Source organism: Falco peregrinus, chromosome Z, assembly GCF_023634155.1.
Source record: "Falco peregrinus isolate bFalPer1 chromosome Z, bFalPer1.pri, whole genome shotgun sequence".
In the NCBI taxonomy this organism is placed as follows: domain Eukaryota; kingdom Metazoa; phylum Chordata; class Aves; order Falconiformes; family Falconidae; genus Falco; species Falco peregrinus.
In genome coordinates, this window is record NC_073739.1 from 73,684,798 (window position 1) to 73,706,150 (window position 21,353).

At 42.4% G+C, this 21,353-nt stretch overlaps 1 protein-coding gene across 2 annotated transcripts in view; it reads left to right on the forward strand.

Annotated features, from left to right (window-relative positions):
* Positions 1 to 366: 366 nt before the first annotated feature.
* Positions 367 to 21,353, forward strand: part of CCBE1 (collagen and calcium binding EGF domains 1) — a 101,930-nt gene continuing 80,943 nt past the window's right edge. The window contains exons 1-2 of one of the 2 annotated variants that reach the window (XM_055790346.1): positions 367 to 585; positions 714 to 794. In XM_055790346.1, the coding sequence (XP_055646321.1) occupies positions 485 to 585; positions 714 to 794 (182 nt within the window). In that variant the 5' untranslated portion in view covers positions 367 to 484. The remainder of the gene's footprint in view (positions 586 to 713; positions 795 to 21,353) is intronic. The other variant, XM_055790345.1, reaches the window with a different exon arrangement.

The following is a 21,353-nucleotide window of genomic DNA, read 5'->3' on the forward strand; positions in this document are numbered from 1 at the left end:
TGGCAGCCGTACACGAGGATAAACAGCCATCGCAGCAGAGATGCTTTGAACTGCTCTGCTCCTTTGGGAAAGAGATTTGAGATAAAGCCGATCTGGAAAGCATCAGTGATGGTGCACCGAGAGCCGCCGATCCCTGGGTTCGGACCTCTCCGTCACTTTCTGGCCCGCTCGCCCTGCGGCAGGCACCCCTCCTCTCCCCGGGCCGGGGGACCGGCAGGGGGCCGGGGGGCTTCGATGTCCCCTCACTCCCACCGCACATCTGCTGCGGCCCCGCCACATCTGGCCGCCGCCCCGCCTTGCCCCGCCCCGCCACGGGGCCGCATCTGCCGGCACATCTGGGCGGCCGCGGCCCCTCCCCGCGGGCACATCTGGCGGCCGCGGGGGGCGGCCCTCCGCCGGGGCGGGAGGAGCGGCGGGTCGGCGCAGCCCCGCTGCCGGCCGGGGCGGGCAGAGCCGGCGCGGCGCGCAGGGGAGAGGCGGCCCGATGGGGCGGCCGGCCGGCAGCCTGGCCCCGCTCCGGCTGCTGCTGCTGCTGGCGCTGGGGCACGCCTGGACCTACCGGGAGGAGCCACAGGACGGCGACAGGTGGGTGCCCCCCCGCCGCGGACCCCCGCGCTCCTGTTCCTGTGCGTTTCCCCCACACACCCCCATCCACTGCCGCTGCCTTCTTTTTTCTCCCTTTTTCTAATAACCCGCCCCCCCCCGCCTTGCAGGGAGGTGTGCTCCGAGAACAAAATCGCCACCACCCGGTATCCCTGCCTGAAGCCCACGGGCGAGCTCACCACCTGCTTCAGGTGAGCGCCGCGGCCGCGGGGGCGGGGGGCGGGGGGTTGGCGGCAGCGGGGGGGGGGGGGGGGGCACCAGCCGTCCCGGGAGGGGGTGCGGGGACACATGCGTGTTGGTGGCCGGCGTGCTGTGGCATCTGTTCGCCTCCCCCGTGCCCTGCGCTAAGCCACCCCGGCACGTCTGCCACCCCGCGCACTGGGGAGCGGGTAACTTGGTCACATCCCTCCGGCGTTCGGCATCTCCCTTGGCAAGTCCTGCGGTTGCCCCGGTGAAAGGTTTTAGTAACTCGCTGCAAATGTCACCTCAAAGGCATCGCTGGAGAAGGCGCATGTGGCTTTGCTTGTCGTATCCTGGCCATCGGTCACTGGTAGAGTGAGAGGGGCTTCTGCTTGACCTGGGTGTCTGGGGGTGCGTTGGAGCTATAGCTGCATCAGTTGCGGGGTGATGCCTGAGATCAGCTGGACTCATGTCGCCCGAAAGACATTTACATTTAGGTAGATGAATCATACCCTCAGTATGAGTAACTTCTTCAGCAAGCAGCTCTGGGGGAGACTTCGGCAGAGTCCGATCAAATTAAGTAAAATGAATCAGACCCTGAGTTTTCATTTTTCAGCTGTGTATTTGAGAAACATCTGTTTTTCAGAAGATTTTTTAAAGCTGTTTCAATGATGACAAATGTCTAGAACAGTCAATGGTACATGTGCTTTTGGAGAAATACATACAAAGTATGAGCACACACATATCGTTTTACTGATGTCCCCAGATTAGTCCCATCCCCACAGATGAGACGTCTCATCTGTGAAAACTGCTTCTTCTGAGAGGTTACTTTGTGGAAGTGACTGTGCTCTGCCTGCCTGTGTATGCCTGTGTATGGCAGGGAGCCACTGATGTATACCAAAAATACAATAAAGCACATTAATGCTTGTGAAAAGTTTTCACAGAGATTGTTCATTTCTTCCCTGAGTGGTTTTTTTGGGGCATAATTACCGGAGAGCTGCAGGCACATGGTGCAGCATTGTCCCTTGCTCACATGCTTGGGGCTGATGCGTGCCCTCCAGCAGCCACAGCCACCTGGGAAGCTGTCATGCCACCGCCCAGTTCTCAGCAGCATTATCCTTACAGCCCCTGGGAAGAGCTCTGGGGGGATTGGAGACCACCCTTCCCTGCTTCCCTTACATTCTCTCTCCTCTCCCTGTGAAGGTGAGGCGCAGCCTGCTTATAAGTAGCTCTGCAGCACACAGCAGCACACAGCGCTTTTTGGAGACAGTCTATAGGTTTTGCAGGGAAGGAGAGTACTTGGTTGAACCTGCAGCATTTCTCTGGTTTGGGAGCAGAGCACTAGGGTGAACAAGGTTGTGCTGAGTTACTGGAGGAAAGAGCCAGAGCGTGAGCTGCATAAAGCAGCAGACACATGACCATCCTGCTAGTTACTGCATGTTCCAAAATCGGTCTGAGCAAAGTGGGTCTGCTTTGTATGTAATGGATGAGGACTTCATAGGCTCCACAGGCTGCTGTGGGCCACTGTGCAAAGAAAGCAGGACTCTGTCTAGTTTCCAAGCCCCACTGGTACTTTCTTTCATCCTTGCTGAGGTATTTCTGACCTTTGGGCTCTGGTTGTGCTGTGCCCTCCCTCCCTCCACAGCTCTCCCCCTGCACAATCCCAAGCAGAATTCACCATCCCAAACTAGCACAGACTGTGAAACAATGCAAATTGCTGCATTGCACTCTGAGCTGTTTTGGTTCATGTTTTCAAATCTTTTTTGTATCTATGACTGCTAAGGCTGCCTTGCTTTAACAAAAAAAAGGAAAACTTGGTTTCCATGTAGTCATGTATTTTCAAGGTCTAACCTTTAAGGTTGGGTGAGGAGGGCTCCATCCTCAACCCTGCAAGCTCTCTTTGGTGATGTCCGTATGCACAAGAGCAGGGCAGCATCTCTGAAATGGAGGCGTGTGGCTCAGCAGAGCAGCTCTGCATGGAGGAGATACCTGTGCTGGTGTGCCACTGGTCTTTCCCCTCAGAGGTATGCCATGCTCTGATGTGGACCAGCATCATCGTCCACCCATGATGGTGAACCTTAGAGAAAGGGCAACGTCGCCATTGCTCCTGCTAGCAAAGTGTGCTTCCAGCAGGCACATGGGATTAACCTTGGCAGGACACATTTTAATATAAGATTCTTTAATAACAGATGACAGAAAGTGCAAGTGTTGACTAATCCTGTGGTGTCTCAAGCTGGGTTTCATTTCACAGGACATTCAGGTACTTTAGGATTCAGTTTTCACACCTGGAAAGACAGCGAACATTTTAAAAACTTCAGCTGGACAGAAACTCAGCTGTGGCTTCAGGGAACTTACTCCAGGTTTCTGAGAAATTTGAGTTTGGTATTCTAATATTTATTCTTACAAAATTTCAATTTTTATCTTCCTAGACAGCTTTTTCACATTATTTCATAATTATGAATAATATAGTAATTTATATACATTGCTGAGGTAGTTTAAAAGGGTAGTTAATATCAGCTGTTATTCACTATTAGCATACACACCTAATTTCTTTTCTAGGTCAAAGTACATTTTGTATAGAAATTTAACAAACCTACAGAAAATTTGCCTCATGTTGTAACACGTCAGATGTAAGGCAACATGCACCCTTCAAATTATCTGCTGTGCAATTAGTTAAATAAAAAAAGTACATTTAAAATCAGATGTCAACATTTCGAAGCAGAAGAATTTTTTCCAAAGCATGTGACCAAAAGCAATTTTATCCTTTTATCCCTCCTGCTAGAATTTTTCATGAAAATCAGCATGTTTGCAGAGAAGTTCAATAAAAATAGCATCTTCTAATAAAAAAAAATATTTCTTAAAAAAAAAAAATTAACCAGATTTATTCATGAATAAAGATGAGCCAAATGGAGGGCCAAGCCAAAAGTGGGGCCAAGCGCTGAAAATATATTGACATTTTTCCCTGTGGTCATAGCAACCTTGTACATAATTAGATGTATTTTTCCTTTTTGAATGTGTGCAGTCTGGCCCTTGGCTTAGTTTGATTTGTACTTTTTTAGACATTCTCTATATTTATTTTCATAAGTGTACAGAGGAACAGATGCAAAAAGCAGTGGGAGCTTGTGCAATATCTTTTCAGCGCAAATCTCTTTTAAACTCTTGTATGTAACTGCACAAAGTACCCAGTAGTAATGGCCCCATCATGTAGGTACAGAGAACAAGTTCTTCAGCTTTGTTGATAATGTAATAGTCCAATAAGACTGAATTCATACTGTATGCAAGGTTCATCAAATTAGACGAACTTTGGGCAGCATGAGAATTTGAGGCCCCATTCACGTGTTACTGTCTTCTCCAGCAATTTGAACGTGATGTTAACCTGTTTCACTCTCAGATCAGCTTTTGAACAATCTGCTGCCATGTTAAATTACATGAATGTTGCTGCGGTTTTCTTCAGTGCATTTGTCTGTTATTGTCTGCATGTGACAATTCATCTTAGCAGCAGCTCTTTTCATTAAGGTCCTTCGTTCACTGTCATTTTAAACAGTGCTACCATACATAGTTCCTGTGGTCCAGAAGGAAGAGCAGCATCTGGAATAGGCATCCCTGTGCCTTACCCTGATTATGTAGCTGTGTTCCAGTAAGGGGTTGGTAGGGGTAACGTCACTTCCAAGTTCAGGAGGCTCGCATCTAATCTGCTACAATTTATTAACTGGGGTTGCTCCTTTTTAAAAAAACCAGCAAAACTTGATCACCTAATTATTGTATATTAGGAGAGCTAAGTATTAGTTAGAATTCAGTGAGTGTAGTGAAAATCATTCGGAAAGACAATATACAGACTTAACAGAAACATCTGCTAGTAGGAAGCTGTTTGCCCATCGCCAGTTGTAGGAAGATTCAAGCATGAAACAGATGGGAAAATGTGAATATTTGTATCCCAACTGTGCAAATCTCTTTCTCTACTAGACACTTAAATACTGTTGTAAATTGACTTGAAAGGAATAGTTTTGCTCCTTTTCAGAATTTTTTGATAAAAATAAAGGGCTAAATTAAGGAAACCGGCATGTGTTGGCAGATGAAAATTTAAACCTCAATCTGCATAGCCTGGGAAGGGTGTTTTTTTTCTTTTATTCAGCTGAAATTATTAGTCAGTTCCCTCTTAACTTGCAAATAAAATTGACTAAACTAGTTGATGAAACTGATTTCTTTGAACAAATAGGCTATTGACCTGGTGAGAGTAATTATCCACCCTTCTTTGACATCATGGTGAGCACTCTCTATTTCCTGCATTTTTTGCTGAAAATGAAGTGTGCAAGTTTGTCAAGGAAACATATGATATCCTAAATCTGTGTGTGTAGCGATGGAAGCTGCGACTGCCCCTTCCTTCTGTGGGACCAGGGAGGTAGTAGGAGGTTTAGAATAAGAGTGCTTGGAAGAACAGTCCTAGCTAATGATGGTGAAACCTTTGTAAAGATGAGGCAAATCTTTATATATCTGCAAATAAGCCCCATTTTGTGGAGCTTAAATCTCAGTTTAGCACTTAATCAGTAACTTTTTCTGTAGTATTTCGCAAGCGAAGGTTTTTTAAATAGGATGAATGGTTTCAATGTAGGTTGTCAGCTTCCTCATCTGATAATTAGCAGCTACAAGTATTTTACAGAAGCCCTCCCTTCATTTCAGGTTTTAAATTTTGCTGGGAAAGACTGTGCTACGCTTCATAACAAAAAGACAATTCAGATGTGTTGCAGAAGAGAATGTGTGTATACTTAACACCCTACATAATTCTGATGGTAACCAGAGATTGCATGCCTTAAAAAGCATTTCTTTTTACTGTCTTGAATGTTGATATTGCTGGTGGAGCCTACTATTTTTATAGACTGTATCATTTTGCACGTTTTTAAAACATAAAAGTAATCACAAGTAAGTTGGATTGTACCTGTTTCATAAAGAGCAGCACTTTCGCTAATATGCCCTTGGGGACCACATGCAATTCCTGGTTCCCAGATACTCAAGGCGCATGTTACGGAGCTTTCCAACAGGAAAATAATTGCTGTGCACAATTTTGAAGCTTTCAGCTGGAGTAAGCAAGGATGACATTTTGACATCTTAGAACTGTTCTTTTTAGATATTTTTTTATTGTTGCTGTTATGTTTTCTCTCTGAAGTTTTGCTGACCATTTCAATTATAATAGAATTGAAAGAGTCCCAATTGATGTATTGATATAACAGTAAAACCAAAAAAAAAATCTGATTAGAGCAAGGTACTGCTTAATCTCCAGTTATCTTGCAGGTAAATGCAATCCATGGTGGAATATTGTTGAAAATTTAAGAAAGTGTATGATTTTGAATTTTGTTTTGGTTTTAGAAGACTAAACATACACAACGTCTGTAATTCCCCATCTGCAAGAGTTTCTTTACACTTCAGTAAACGAACAATTCTTCTTTGCACATAGTTCAGTGGTGAAGTGCCACGAGCTGCTAACTGTACATCACTCAGGGTACCATCAGCACCTGAAATATGCCCATGTATACTGTGAGCGCTACTGAAAAGAGCTGCAGCAGCGTCACTTGGTGATTGGATTGAAAATAAGGTGTGTCAGAAATTCTTATTTTACTTATTCTACAAAGAAGCCTGTGAATATGCATATGCTATTGGGGCTTTTGAACTCCGTATCAAACCATCATCATGAAAACAATGTGTTGAGCAGCTCTGCAATGTGAAGGAGTGCTGCTCTGCAAGTCTCACTAGTACTAATTCTATTAATTCATTCACTACTGTGGTGTTTGTGAAGAGATGCAACAACATTCCCCTAGTTAAAAAGCTTTTGTTGTCTGTTTTATACATAAATTTAAAAAAAATCTCCCTGGAAATTGTCACCACATGCAGACTTTTGTACGTACAAATAAATAAGATTCTGCTTCGGTACATTACTTTTTTACAAAACAGTATATGCTACAATGATGGTAAGACATTTTCCCCAGCTTTCCTAGAATTTTTTGCTTTGAAAGCAGCACTTCTGAGCATCATGGTTCTGATTGCAGTCAGTCCTTTGATTCAATTTCCTTTGCTGTGATTGCCAAGGGAACAGATTGCTCCCAGTTACTGAGACACATTGTGAGTATCTGCCTGTTAAGAGTAACACAAGTGCCATGTGTCTTAGGTTTCTGTGCTGTATTTGGGTGGCCTTGACTTTCTGGGTCACTTTGCTGTCTCAGGTGCTGAGGCTCTTAGCTCTTACCGAATTTTGGTGAGGTTAGGGACACTCGAGATCTCAGGAAATGTGGATGCTGCTGGCTGGAGCAAAGCCTCCGGCAGCAAAACATGGTGCCGCTGTGGGTTTACCATGCAGTGTCTCCTCTGTACAGCCAGTTCACTCCAAAATGAACCAATATAATTAATGATCTCTCAGAACACTGCATGATTACTGCGGGTGGTGCACTGAGGTAGGATGTGCTACAATTAAAGGATGAGATCTGGTAAATGGTTGTTCATGTAGTCCAGAAGTTTTTGAAGTTCAGATCAAAGCAGTTTGGAGAATTATAAAAATCACAAACGAAGAGCTTTATGATAAGTGCCCTCCTTGGTGGTTTGATCAATAATGAAATCCAGGTGCATTGTATTACGGTTTTCATCTACAGAATATAGGGTTAAATATGAACTGACTTTCCTGGGCACATCGTCTAGCTCAGAGACTCCAGACAAACAAAATAGTAGCCCCAGGGCCTCCCATGGCTGATACGAAATATGTAATAAAAATAGGCCACCAAAGGGAATATGACTTTTGCAATTATCCTAAGTATTGTATATGCTCCCTAAGGTCAGGCTGCTTTGTCCTTAAAAAAGTGATTGCAGTCTCTCTTGCTAACAGCAGGACATTATTAATACTTGTATTACCGCTCCCATTGTGATAGACACCCATCAAGCTGGGCTGTTCTGTACTGACTGCAGTCCAGATAGGCAAGACAGAAAAAGCTGGAATGGAAGGACAAACATATGGAGCAGCAAGGAAGAGAAAGAAAAAAAAAAAAATCCAACCCCAGGGGCATGGAGCAGGCAGAAAAAAAAAAAGAATTAATATAGACATAAAAAGAGAAAAATCACATCTTGATGGTGGTTTGTGTGACAGATATGTGTATGGTGGAAGGGAGGTAATCACTCCCCAAAGAAGTATAATTTAAATGCTTCCAGGCTTCTATTTAAGTACAACCCAGGGGAAAAAAAACACCAACCAAACATCAGCCAAAACCAAATGAAAACATACACACATGAATCCGGGGGATGATGCCTGTTCTCCCAACTAGACTTGGAGCTAAGCAACAGGAGCTGATGCACCTTCTCTTGACAGCCTGTCCCCTTCTTTCCTTCCTCAGTTTGGAAAATTTCTGTCCTGGTCTGTAAAGCTTGGGTCTGTGTGGGAGCAGGAGGAACACCTCACAGGCAGACATTTAAATTGTTCAGTCTTTGATCAGTTCAGAATGCTTTTGTTCATTGTTATTGCACAGAATTATTGTGAGGTAGTTGAACACAGAATATTTAAACTACACTTGGAAAAATAGTTTGAGCTTGCTAGACGTCCCAGATAAGATGGGATTGCCCATATTCTGCTGTGAAAGCCATTGCCTAGTACAAAGAGCACGAGGGCAACAGGTTTTCTGAGCCTTCTGCTATGCTTGCCTGGTTTTCTGTCCTTGCATGCCTGGGGGAGCACTGTGCGAGATACCTGGTGTGGCCTGTACCGCTGATTTGCAGATGTGCAGAGACACCGTACCTGGGATATACCAGATTTCAGGTTGCACTCACTCTTGTGCAATGCAGGCCATTTGGGGCCCGTGCGATTTTGGGTTTCATTGAGATTGTGCTGAATTGTCACAACTTGAAGTTTAATCTTTTATTTGTGTCTCCACGGCAGTGCCCTGAGTCCTGAGATGACTTTTCTTTCAATGTGTGAGTTGCTGCTGAGGTTCAATACCAATGTCACTTCAGCTGGAGCTGCTGGCAATGGCAGAGGGCTTGCTCTGGGCTATATCAGTGACAAGGAGAATGTCGGCCCTGGAGACCTTCGTGTGTGTGGCTTACGTCTCCTATGGACCCATATGGGGCACTCCAGGATTCCGCTGTTTAAAGTTCGTGCTTAACTAAGAGGCTGAGACTTGTGCCTACCATCCAAATATCCAGAGCTGACTTTGATCTACAGTAAAAAAACTTCTGACACATTCTACTCCAGATTTTTTTTCTCTCTGTGGCCCATTATCTGTTTGCTCAGCTTCAGTTTTCAGACTAATGGTGGCTTCTTTGGTAAACTAACAGTAGCAAATGTCACTGTACTGCTCTACTTTGCCATTTCTTCCAATTATAATTGGAATGTTGTTCCAATTATAAGCAGAAACAATGGAGAGCAGAATCCATACAGTGCTGACTCATTTTCTTCTTGGCCTCAGAAAAGAAAGCAATTTGGTTGCATCTCCTTGAGGGTAGCTCTGTTTAACGGTTGAAGAGAAAAACAATTTCAGTTGCAGACAGTAATCTCAGAGCTTAGTTGTGTTTGGAAAATGCTTCTTGCTTAAAAAGTGTTTTCCATCATGTTGTGTTGATTTCATTGTTGATCCTGGTTCAAAAAATGGAAGTACAAGACTGTAAAGTATTTTGTATACATCCAGCTATTAAAAACATGTACTTCAGGGTTTTTTTTTAAACTTAAGTTCTAACCACATCCATTGTAATTGATGGTCTGTGCTGCAATTTACATAAGGTGAAATACACAGTGATTATATTCACTATATTAATATTAGCAGCCATTCAGTACGAAATGCACATCAAACAATTTTTCTCCCTCCTTTTCAAATGGGCTGGGAGCTAAAACAGTGCATACACAATGTTTTAAGTGGGAAAGAGGCAAAATCAAAGCTATAATCTGAATTTTAAAATTGATTGCTCTTGGAGAATGAATAGGCTTATTATAAGTCAAAGGCAAATTATACTAGGGAGGGTTTGAAGAAATGTAGGACAATAATCATATGGGCTAGCAAGTGTATGACGATAGTCTTGCTATGGAGAAATCAGTGGTGCATAGCTTCTGATGTAAAACAGCAGTGCTCATGATGGCTTCACAGGCTGATTACCCTCCCTTGGGGGGGAAGGGTGACCCCCTAATTCTCCATAGCAAGTCATGTAAGTCCAAGAAGTTAGATGGTACAGTTGGCAAAATGGATGAAGAACATGTAATATTATCACAGTATTTTACAAGTAATGGGTGAATGCTGAAAATTCAGAGATTTGTGAAAACACACCAAAAAAAGTATGCTCAGAATTCCTTTTATGAGATAGAGGAAATAACTTTATTGGATGCATTATTTCGTTGTAAATAACTTCCTGCCCAGAGCTCCAGTGCCTCAGTGGAATGTTAATATCTCTGTGATCACATTCAACACATTTAATATATGTTGTGAATCTGACATCTTGCCTGTTCAACAAGATGTTATTATCATACTCAATTTTCATGATAGAGTTTATTATCATAGCTGCACCAAAAAAGCTATTTCGTTTCCTAAATACTGCTCTCTGGAATTCTGACAAAACCCCTTAGTTTAGAGATTATTGCCTTTGAGAGTTCAAATGAGTTATAACTCAGACAAAAATAGCCAAAGGGAAAATTATTTAATCTTTATAATAGCATCTGTGGGGAGAGGAAAAAAAAAAAAAGTGAAAATGGGGTTGAGGGTCTTTGGTAGATCTTAGTGGTTGAGAAGTGGGGAGTGAGAGACTTGAGGGACCAGGGGTCACCGGGGCTACTGTTTGGTAAACGCTTGATCCTCCTGAGGATGCATGCTTTTAACTGCAGCTTCCAAATGCTGGAGCGAGCAGCAGTGGCAGACAGACAACCTGGCAGTCTAGGCTGACCTCTGCCCGCTTGCTTGGAAATCTGTAGCATGATGAACCCAGACGTGGTTGGGCTGTTGGTCTGCACGATGGCCCAGACAGGCTACGGGCAGGCATTGGCTCAGACTGTGACTCTCGTGGTGCCTCAGGTGCTGGCTTCTCAATATATTACATAGTATGTCGTGTATATGGAAAATAGTATATTTGATTAGGCAGATGTAGAAGAGTTGGTTTGATGTATATTTGGATTTTTCAAGCTCCTTAGGTTGTTTTGTTTTGTTTTATTTTTCCTGAGTAAAGTGTATGTCTACTCCACTGGACTTCCTAATGCCTGGAGGCTACAAATGCATGTCCAGAGAGCAGTTGGTGAAAATGCTTTACATTTCAAAATTGAGAGATGAGGAGCCTATAGCAAACGGGTCATTGATTTCTTTTTTGGAAAAACTCTCATGTCAAGCTTTTGAAATGTTAAAACGAAGAAGCACCAAATGGAATGTGATTAAAAATGGAGAACGTGGGGTACATTTTTATTCTACCTCGTCCTGCTTGCCTCGTAGCTTGTCTAATAGCAAAACAGAAGGTACTAAAACTGTTACTTCTGAGCATGTTTCCCTGCTGCTCCCACCCTTCAGTTCCCCGCATTTCTTTCTTCCAGACAAAACCCAGTAAATTAGGGATGAGGGTGGGAAGCAGGGGACAACCTGACACTTCCCAGTTCTCAGACATTTTGGAGTCTGCTTTGGGAGTCCAGGCTCAGTCAGCTCTCTCTGTATACGGTCAACGGGGAGAAAGGGAAAGAGCTAACCTCCAGGCCAAGCTGACATGTGTTATTTCCCCTTAGTTTTAAAACTTTTTAAAGAGAAATGAAAATTTTGCTGTGGCACACCTTGAGTGAAGAACTTCACCCACAGAAGTTTTATAAAGAGAAACCTGTATTCCTGGCATCTCCTCTCTGGATTCAAGTTAGATTCAAAATCCATTCAAACCTTCTCCTTGTATCTGATCTTAAATTAGGTCCTTTTCCTGCAGAAATTTCTCTGTGTGGCACAGGAGCTCAAGAAGACTACGAGGCATACATGACTGTGTTGGCAGGACTGGTGCCTACTTGATTATTCTTAGAAGCTCACCCACATTCGAGGATGGCTTTTTTGGTCCCCTGCATAAGCACTAAAGATGCTGTATGAAAATATTTGCAGAGGGTTGCATTTCCATAGCCCTGCTGACTTCCCTGGACCTTTACCAAGTGCATCAGTTTGGGAATTATTCTTTATAATTCTTCTTAGCGTTCCATGTAAGAAAGAACGCAAAACGTTTTTTGAAGCAGATTGAATGTGTCTTACCAATGAAGCCAGTTCTCTGCTTGACTTTCCAAGCTGAGTTTATTGGCCAGAGTATTGTTTGTGCTGTTTGTTGTCCTCACATTGACCCGTATTTGAGTTGCAGTTTTATTGAGCGTGCCTGGAAGGGTCCCTGACAGTGCCCCTCCAGATTTACATCAGTGGGAGCACTGTGATCCTGGGAGGCAATGTTGTTTAACCTTAGGATGGGCTTGCCAGGAGTTGAGTTGTAGTTCTAGATCCTGGGCTTAATTTCTGTGCTCCTCAAGGAGCTGTATCATGTTAAATTCTGCCTTCAGTTACCCACTAAGGTTTACTATGGTCGTTATTGGCTTCTTCTCTAGCTATAAAGTGGAGGGAAAAGCCTAATTTATGCCTTACAGGAAAAAGAAATTGATAGCTTATGCTGAAGATGTAGTGCTCCTCTTATAGCCAAGAAGGTCGCTGTAAATCGAATCTTCAAATAACTTGCTGGGCTTTATTTACTTATGGTGGTTTGCTGTCATTCCAGTTCAACAAAATGCTACTGTACAAGATAAGAAAAAATGCGCCTTTTAAAAAATATATTTTTTCATATCCACCAAGAGATAAATTAGATTTTTGTGATGTTTTCTTATGTTGCAAAAATATCCAGAGTATTTCCACAGTGGGAGTAAGCTAATGGTACATCACTGGAACATCTCCAGTGAAAATAGCTGTGGCAGAATGAAAAGAGCAGCAGAAAACAAGTAGTCAGGAGCAAGAATGGCTAATATGTACACATATATTTATTTACACATCCTTGTTTGCAATATGGACTGCTGGGTATTTTTAAGTACCAGGAAAAAGAAACTTCAAACATTTTCATTGACCTTACAGGCATTGCGTTTATAAGTTGTTCCAATGAAAAGAAAAATGTTCCAAGAAATTTTCCTTAAGGACTTGACAAAGATTTAATGTAGGAGAAATATATCTTCAGGATGGAAATAGGAAACTTTCCTATGTTCATATTCTTAACTGCGCATTAGGGCCGAAGATCCTGGCTGTATTCTGTATTGTCCAATTTGTTGCTTTGCTCTGTAGGGCTTCTCTTTTGGAAGAAAGAACCAAACAAATATAGCAGTCCTTTAATTAAATGCCATCATGACCTTTCTTCTTGGAAACACAATAGCCCAGAGGATGAAAAATTACAGAAGTGTTTATGACTGAAATCCAGTCTCAGTTGTGAGAAGATTAACTGTTTCAAAAGATTGAGTATCCTGCCTGCTACGATGGGATACACATAGAAAAAAAGCTGCAAAGCAGCATCAGAGAACTGGAAAAGTCTATGTAAAGTCTTTCTCTCAAGGCACATGATTGGTATTTATGGGAAATGCTTGAGAACTTGAGTTTCAGAAGTGGTCCTAATCAAATGGTAACATCCCTGATTGCCCTGTTAGCTAAATGGGGCTGCTGTGGGGAAGACCTGGACCACGAATCCCTACATCATACCAAGCTACCTGGTGATAATGGCAGAGAGAAGCAGAAGCTTCCAGTGTCAAATGAGTGTTACGCAGCTGGACAGCGAAATCTAAATTAAAAGCTACTTTACTCTTTTGGGTTTTTTTGTTTGTTTGTTCGGTAGGTAGGAAAACTTTAGCTCTTAGGACCATTTATAAAGCATTAAAAAAAAGTCTGATTATGAGGAAGGCTTCTTTAGAGGAGCAGGTTCTTGATGAATACAAAAGTAGATGCTAGCTTCTGTTAGAAATAGTGCTTTATTTTTAAAATGGCTAAACTGCAGACTAAATACTTTCAAGTTTTTCTTTGTTACTGGAGGGAAAATTAAGTTGTTGAGAGTCTTTGAATATACTTTTCCATCTTTTACCTTGTAGCAGGAAGATGATCCCTCTTTGGAAGACTCCCTGAAAGCTTTCATGATATCTTTATGAAGTGTAACTGTTAGTTTCTTGGAGGGAATAACATTTTTTTTTGATCCCTTCTTACTGAAGCCTGAGTTTTACAAGTAAATGCAAGATATTTTTTTATTATTATTTGACAACATGTAAAAATAACAAGACACATACAGCATGGCGGCTTATTTGCCTGCTTTACTTGGACTAAATGCACTATCTTTAAAAGACTTTGAGAGGCACAGGCACCTACTGTTTTTTGTTTGCATTGTTTACAGTAAGCCTTTATTACTTCTGTTTACAAAATCTTTTTTTTATTATTTCCTTTTTAGAAAGTAAATTTTCCACAATATACTTTTCTGTTAAATGCTCCAAGGTAGTTCATAGGCTACAGTTGGATAGTCAGCCATTCCCTTCTTAAAGTCCATGTTTAGAAGGAGGATTAACCACAGAGCCCTTAATTTTTCCTTTTACAGCATATAGCTGAAAATCACAACAAAAGGAATTTATTTATAAACATAGCATCTTAGCTGTTGAAGTTAGGAAGGTTCTGGAAATGTCTTAGCTGTCTGTAATGGCAGAGCGTGAATTATCTTGGAATCAGTTTAGGTTGAGATATGACAGCATGTACACATAAAAATACTACATAAATTACCGTCTCATCCCAGACAGCAAGAATACCTTGTGTTTGTTTTCTTGTGAACAAAAAAGTTAGCTAGAGGCAAAACCTGTTCTGCAGCATCAGTGCAAACTGGATGTAGCACCATTGTCTCTGATTGAGCTTCTCTAGATTTATGCTGCTTTAAGTGATGATGAAAATGAGATTTAGCGCCTGGAATTCAGCTTTTGTGAAACGTCTCCCAGTTCCCTTCAGGATGAAGTAATTTGATTGTATTTTACAAAAATCCATCTAACTCAGAAGTTGTTGCACATGACCAATTAAGTTCTGGGGTTTTAGCACTTTCCTGTCTCACCATTGATTTTTTTACAGTTATTTTTGATTCTGGGTAATATAGGATTATAAAAAAACACAAACTCAACAAACAACAAAACCCAACTTGTTTATTGCATAATTTGTTTATATTGTCAGCAGTTCTTGGCTGCTTGTAAATAAATAAATAAAAGATGTACAGTTCTTTAAAATGTTGGAAATTTTCAGTGGACTGGTGTACCTTCACTAAAAACTATAAGCAGGCCTTTGTTTTTATAGGCCTGTCATGTCAAGATCAGCATAAATTTATTCTCAGCCCCGTGATGCCCTGAGAGACAGATGGTCAAACCATTTGGATGCTTCACTACATCGATTTTGATAGGAGTTAAATGCCTACATATCATCTGAGGACCTGTGCCCAAGTAGAGGGTATATGGAATAAAAGATTAATAAGGATCAATTAATTCCTGTGTGTGGTAGCACTTTGTAACTTAATGACATGAGATTACATTCTCATTTTAGAATATGAGCAAGTCTGTGTTCAGTATCTTTGACAAGGCAATTAGCCTGGTGCTCTGCATTCCCTCACCCTCAGATCACTCTCCCAGTTCTCTGAATTCTCCTGTGTTTATCAGCATCTCTGAACTGCAGAGAGCAGAAAAGACGCTTAATTTTAAGGTTATGTATGCTGCTTCCAAATGCCAATGTAGAACATACTCTCTCTTTTCCCTCGTTAATTATCCAAGAATCTCAGCAATGGTTTTGATTACAGGGCTGCATTTTTTTCCTTCCTAGATGTGTGACTTTTAACTCATGCAGTTCTGTACAGATAGCTGCAAAGTTGCCTCAAAGTTTTATTTTGTATTTGATTGCAAATAGATTAACTTTCTTAAACAGTGCTGCAAGTAAGCAGAGAGATGGAAAACACTTCAGCTTTATCAGGAGTCTGGGGAGAATGTGTAAGTCTGCCAAAGCAGGAACCGGGAATGCCTGGCAGGGAGAAGCCCCACCAACACGAGGGCATGGCAGGATTACACGGTCCTCCTCACAGCTCATCATACTGTGCTGTCTGACATGGTACCATGGGGTGAGCCTGAGAGGAAATTAAAGACATTAATCTGATCACAAATGTAAAGATGCACATATTTTGAATGGAAAATTGGAATTGGAAATGCAGAGGTGCAGGATGAGCATCCTTGAAACCCCCAATCTGCCAAGGTGGTAAAGAGCAAAAAGCTCATTAACTTGAACAAATAAGCTGAAAATGGTGTCTTTTAAACCTGTGGGCTTCTTGCTAGGATTCAGAGAGAAAGTTGAGGCAGGGTTTCCTCTGGGGCATCCAGAACCATGAGGAGTTGCTCTGAAAGGCCCCTCGTTCAGTCATCTGAGAAGAGCCAAGGGGTGTGCATCTTGGTGGAGAAAACTGCATTTTCTGTCCACTTTAGAGATGTCACTCCAGTCAGACTTGCTCCAGTGTTTTCCCAGAGGAATATGTGCATTTGCTGGAATGTTTGTGCTTTCCTAATGCCCTTGCTTGGTGGATCATCTCCTCTGGTACTTAGATGTTTGGGAATGAGAGAAAATAAATAGTGATCAAAACTTGGCAGGAATTGATCCCCAACAGGGATTACCTAAACTCTTTGCTGTTCCGTGTATTATTTAAAGAGGCAGCTTGTCACAGATAAAATAAGTTTATCTGGCCCAGTGGGAGTATTGGGGCAATTGCCTGTATCAGGAGATGATGCTGGAAGTGAGAGGCTCATCAGCTGGCCAAGGCACAGAAGGAAAGGTCTGTTTATGGGACAACCAGGAACTGGAAATGACAAAGGTTAGTGTGGTGCCACGGCATATACAGTGAAGTATTTTCAGTAAGGGTGAGAAAATTTTAATACTACTGTGCAAACCCATGGTGAGACCTCAGCTCAAATAGCCGGTGCATTTCTGGTTGTTAACTTGCAAGGACAAGGAGTCACACCTGGGACAAGGCTTTCAGAAACAGGGACAGCCCATGTGCTGGGAAGAGGGAAGCCATTTAGAGATGGAAAGAAGCAACATCCCTCTTGGAAGGGTACAAGCCAGTCCTGGTTTAAAAGTTATATAGCTATTTGAGTGATGCTAAGTACCAAGCTTTAAGACATTGGTCTTGTTAGGGTGTAGTGCCATATTAATGTGAAAATCAGCTTTTGGATTTGGAACTGGTTTGCACTGGGAATTCTGGACATGGTGATGGGCCTTGCAGGCATTCTATATGCAAGCACCTAACCAGGAGAAGTTGTCTTCCCTCTGTTGCATAGCTCAGATGCTTTCACTAGCTTGCAAAACTGTGTGCAGAGTAATTTTCTTCCTTATGTTTGTCATGTAACCAACTGTCTAGTTGGCTAAGCTGAGCCGGTTCATTCCTAGCTTGTGTGGGAGGTGCTAGTGCCACCCTCACATCTAACAAACCATCACCCCCCAGGCTGTGGTCATGTTTACTCCAGCATGGAGGTGTTTAGGGTCAGCACAGGTGGGCTGTTAGGGACACCAGCTCTACCCCTTACACTCGCAGTAGTGCCTGTGGTTTTACCACTGACGACTTCTGCAGGCTGCAAATCCTCTGTCTCACAAATCACGATCTGGTGCTGTAGCATTGGGTGCTCCTTCCTCTCCAGTGTTTTGGCTGGCCTTCTGGCTTTGTTATTGAAAGTGGTGAACGTGGGAAATCTTATCTCTTGTCTGAATGACTTCCATAGCTGTGCTCAACATCCTGTGATGGTGCTGTCTCTTTATGAATGTCTCCCTTGTCATTGTTAACATGGAACAAATAGCCCTGGAAACAAACAAACCAAGGAAATATAGAAAATATTTGCTATAAAACAGAATTGTGTTTAAATTGAAGGTCTTCCCAAGGAGCTTACTAATACACATTTAGAGCAGAGTGTGCTTTGTCTGGCCCTGAATGTTGACTTTTCCTTCTGAATCCTAGTGGGATAATGTTTTGCGGTTTTTTTAAATGTCCAGCTCTCTTTCATGGACCTAAATGATGGTAAGTCTTTTGTACAGAATAATTCAAAAACTGAAATGGACTTAGAATCTTAATGTGATGACTGTGCACGAATTCTTGAAAAATTAGATTTTTAATTAGTTAACAGTGTTTTATTGTAGTCATTTCTGAAGGTGAAATGTTTGAGTATGCTTTTCTCAGTACCTGACCACAAAACTGAGTGTCAGCCATATAGTATCCCCAGGGATACAGTTTTGGGTAATAGCCCATGATGTTGTTCAAAGAACAGAATTTCTGCCCCTTATGAAGTTGTTCCAAGTGGCAGTTTTGGGATTAAGTGTCTCAAGACACATGTAAAAAGAGAACTTTTTGTATGCATGCTGCCTGCTCAAATCTGATCCAGAGGCTGCTGGTATACAGGTTGGGATATTTCAGCTTTGCTTGCTTTCATTAGGAGAGTGAAGAGGTGGGTTGTCTCGTTTAGGTGACTTTCACAGATGCTTGTTACTGAATAGTAACAGAGCAAAGACTTGACCTGGAGGTTGACTCTCCACTGACCCTTAAAGTTGGAATAACTGAGAAAGCAGCAGTTGCCCCAATGAAAGCTTCAAAAGAGCTGAGGGCTGAGAAATGGGGGGTTGTTTCTTCTAAGAAGACCTGAACCGATGCCAGCAGAAAGCTGATACAGGAGCAACAGGAGAGATATTATCTCCCCAACAGACGTGACTGTGTTCCAGAGGCTGCAAGGTCAGACCCCGGGTTTGCTTAAGGCCACGTGAAAAGACAAAATACATCCTTTCTATACTACTGTAAACAGGGATCTGAAACAGGATAATTAGCATTATTAGAATGAGCTTTCTGCTTCATGGAACTTCTCCGTGTATTTCTCAGCCAAGAAGTACAGGCTTTGAAAAAATTATTTCCAAGTTTAAAATGACCCAACGGCCAGAAAGAGAGAGGCTATGGTTATACGTTCCGCAGTGTGTAAAAATTGCTCAGTCTAGATGATTTTTAATCTAAGCAGGATCTTACTATGGAATGAGGATTTGCAGGATGCAGTCAAAGCAAACACATCCCAGCCATCCCCTTAACTTCCAACCGAATGTTTAGAGCTGTTTTCTCTTGACCTGCTGTATTTAAGGGTCATTACCACAAATACCAAATTTATTGGGGCAGATTCTGCCCTTCTTATTATTTTTGAAGTCCTTGGGACTTGAGTGAAGGACAGCTCAACCATGAGTCATGGTGGTAGACCACCTCCAAAGGCATTGTGATCGTTTAATGGAAAGAAGCCCAAGCTTGCCAAATATTTGAGAGTTACCAACACACTTAGAGCTAGATACAGTCATAAACGGCTCTTTAGAAATAGCTGAAACACGAGCTGGTGACTAACTGCAAGGAGGGCTCCAGAGTACTGGGAGATAATTTCAGAGTAACGCAGCCACATGGGTACTCGATTTAGGCATGTATCACACCATGACAGTTCTGTGACTTTATATCTAAAACAAATAGAAAAACTAGTAAACAATGCCAATGGCTTTTTCCAGATCCTGGAAATTATTCTGTGTCAGTTTAACAACCTGACAAGTCTAAGGCCAGGAGGTAAAATGAGCTAGATGAAAAATTTTACAGAAGGGTAAACCAGTGGACTTTAGCTTGTGGGGGTTTTTTTTGTTTGCACATTTAAAAAAAAAATAAAAATGGGATGCCGGCATGATGAAGTTACTTGCTGTGGGTCAATGTGCTCCGAAATGCAGTGTCGAACTAAACCAAATCCCATGCCTAAAGTCCCTGAGTCTTGACTGGGACTGACCCTGGAGCCTGTGGGGACATGAGCCAGCAGCAGCTGACACCTCAGTGCCACTGAGGAGCCAGGCCACCTTTTCAGATGGATCAGGTGGCTGGAAACACTTCCCACAGTTGTATCCTAGCTCATCCTCCAATTTTACTTTCCCCCCACCGCCCCGCCTTGCATTCTGTTTCCCAGTACAGAAATGCATATGAGAGTCTTGGGTTTTTTGTGGCATCTACCAAAGGAAGCCAGAAATAAGCCAAATATTTTTGCTTTAACTACTTGTTGCACACTGAGAGCAGTTGCTCTGTCTAGTTCAGAATTTGAAAATATAGTTCCAGTTCTAAAGCCAGTAGCTGTTTCTCATGCATCTCATTTTGACAGGGACCTCCAGAGGGGGAACAACTCAGCAAAAATGGGTGGAGACCTCAAGAAACATTAACTTTCTTGGAAAAGTCTGAAATTACCAGATATTATGGGAGAACTGGAAGAACACAAATTAACTCTGATCTCTTGAGAGGTATCAGAAGTAAGGTTTTCTCAGGCAGTGTATGATCGCTCGTATCAACCAACTGAAATGAGAATCCAAACGTAAAATCAGGGCTGGGAAGCTCTTTGTTGAATTTGACAATCCCTGAATCCGTAATTTATACCTGGGTTACAAGGAGATGTGAAACAATATTTTAAGCTGTGACAGCTGTAAGCTTGCTGTAATTTTTAGGAAAAGACAAAGTGAGGAAAGAGCTGTAATTTTTGTGGGATTTAGGATCTCTGTTCCACTCGTCTTGAACATGATCTCAGCGCACGCAGTAGAATGCAATCAGCACAGGAAACCCTGTGCTCTAAATAGAAACTAGGTACATTTTCTTAAATCCCCAAGCAATGCAGGATTTGGAGGGAAAGAGATCACTCTGTTGCTAACTTGTATAAATATTGCTTTTTCCTCCAACAGAGATTTTTTTTACCATCTAGAATTGAGTCCATGTAAAAGATTTTTAGACATTCATATGGCATTTGTTCATGTGTTGAGTTGGTGGTTTGTTTTTTTTTTTTTCTCCAGACTAGGCTGGTATTTTTAATTTCTGTTACGTAGCGCTGTTGAAATAAAGGAAGCACCACAGGGGCCCTGAGGACACAACTGGTGTTTCTTGTTCAGGGGAAGCCAGAGGAGCTGTAAATCCTGTAAGAGGGACGCTGTGAACACAGTAACTTGTCATCTGAGGAAAGCTGTCCCGAGCCTCCCTAAATACAACCTCTGGTCTGGGCATGCAGAGCCCACCCCTCATCCCTACATCCTTCTGCATGTTTCCCATGGGAAGGTGCCATGGGCTGTTAGAGTGCGCAGTGGGGAATGGATGCATCTCGCTGAGGACGCTATTTTTTATTTCTTGGGCAAAAAGTCTAAACCATATCTATGCCTGGTAATAGCGGCCAGCTCCTGCTAGTATCAGTGTCTCCCATCAGCTGGTGTTAGAACTGGCTGGGTGGGGAAGATATGGGTAGGAGGTTGCGTTAAGTGCCGGCAAAGCCTTAACAGTGATCTGTTTTGAGGAACAACAGCGTAATATTAACTATGGGATAGGAACCTAAATTGCTTGCATTTTCACTGACATTTTGCCAGTGGTGTTTTAGAGCTCAGACCACACAAGGAAAATGGTGTTCCAGGATATATTGCCTCCTTAAACAGAGACTCTGAGACTATGACCTAATGTTTATAATTGTAAGAGTTATGGAGAGTCAATTGAAAATGCAAAATTCCCAAGTGATTGCATTTATCACTTGT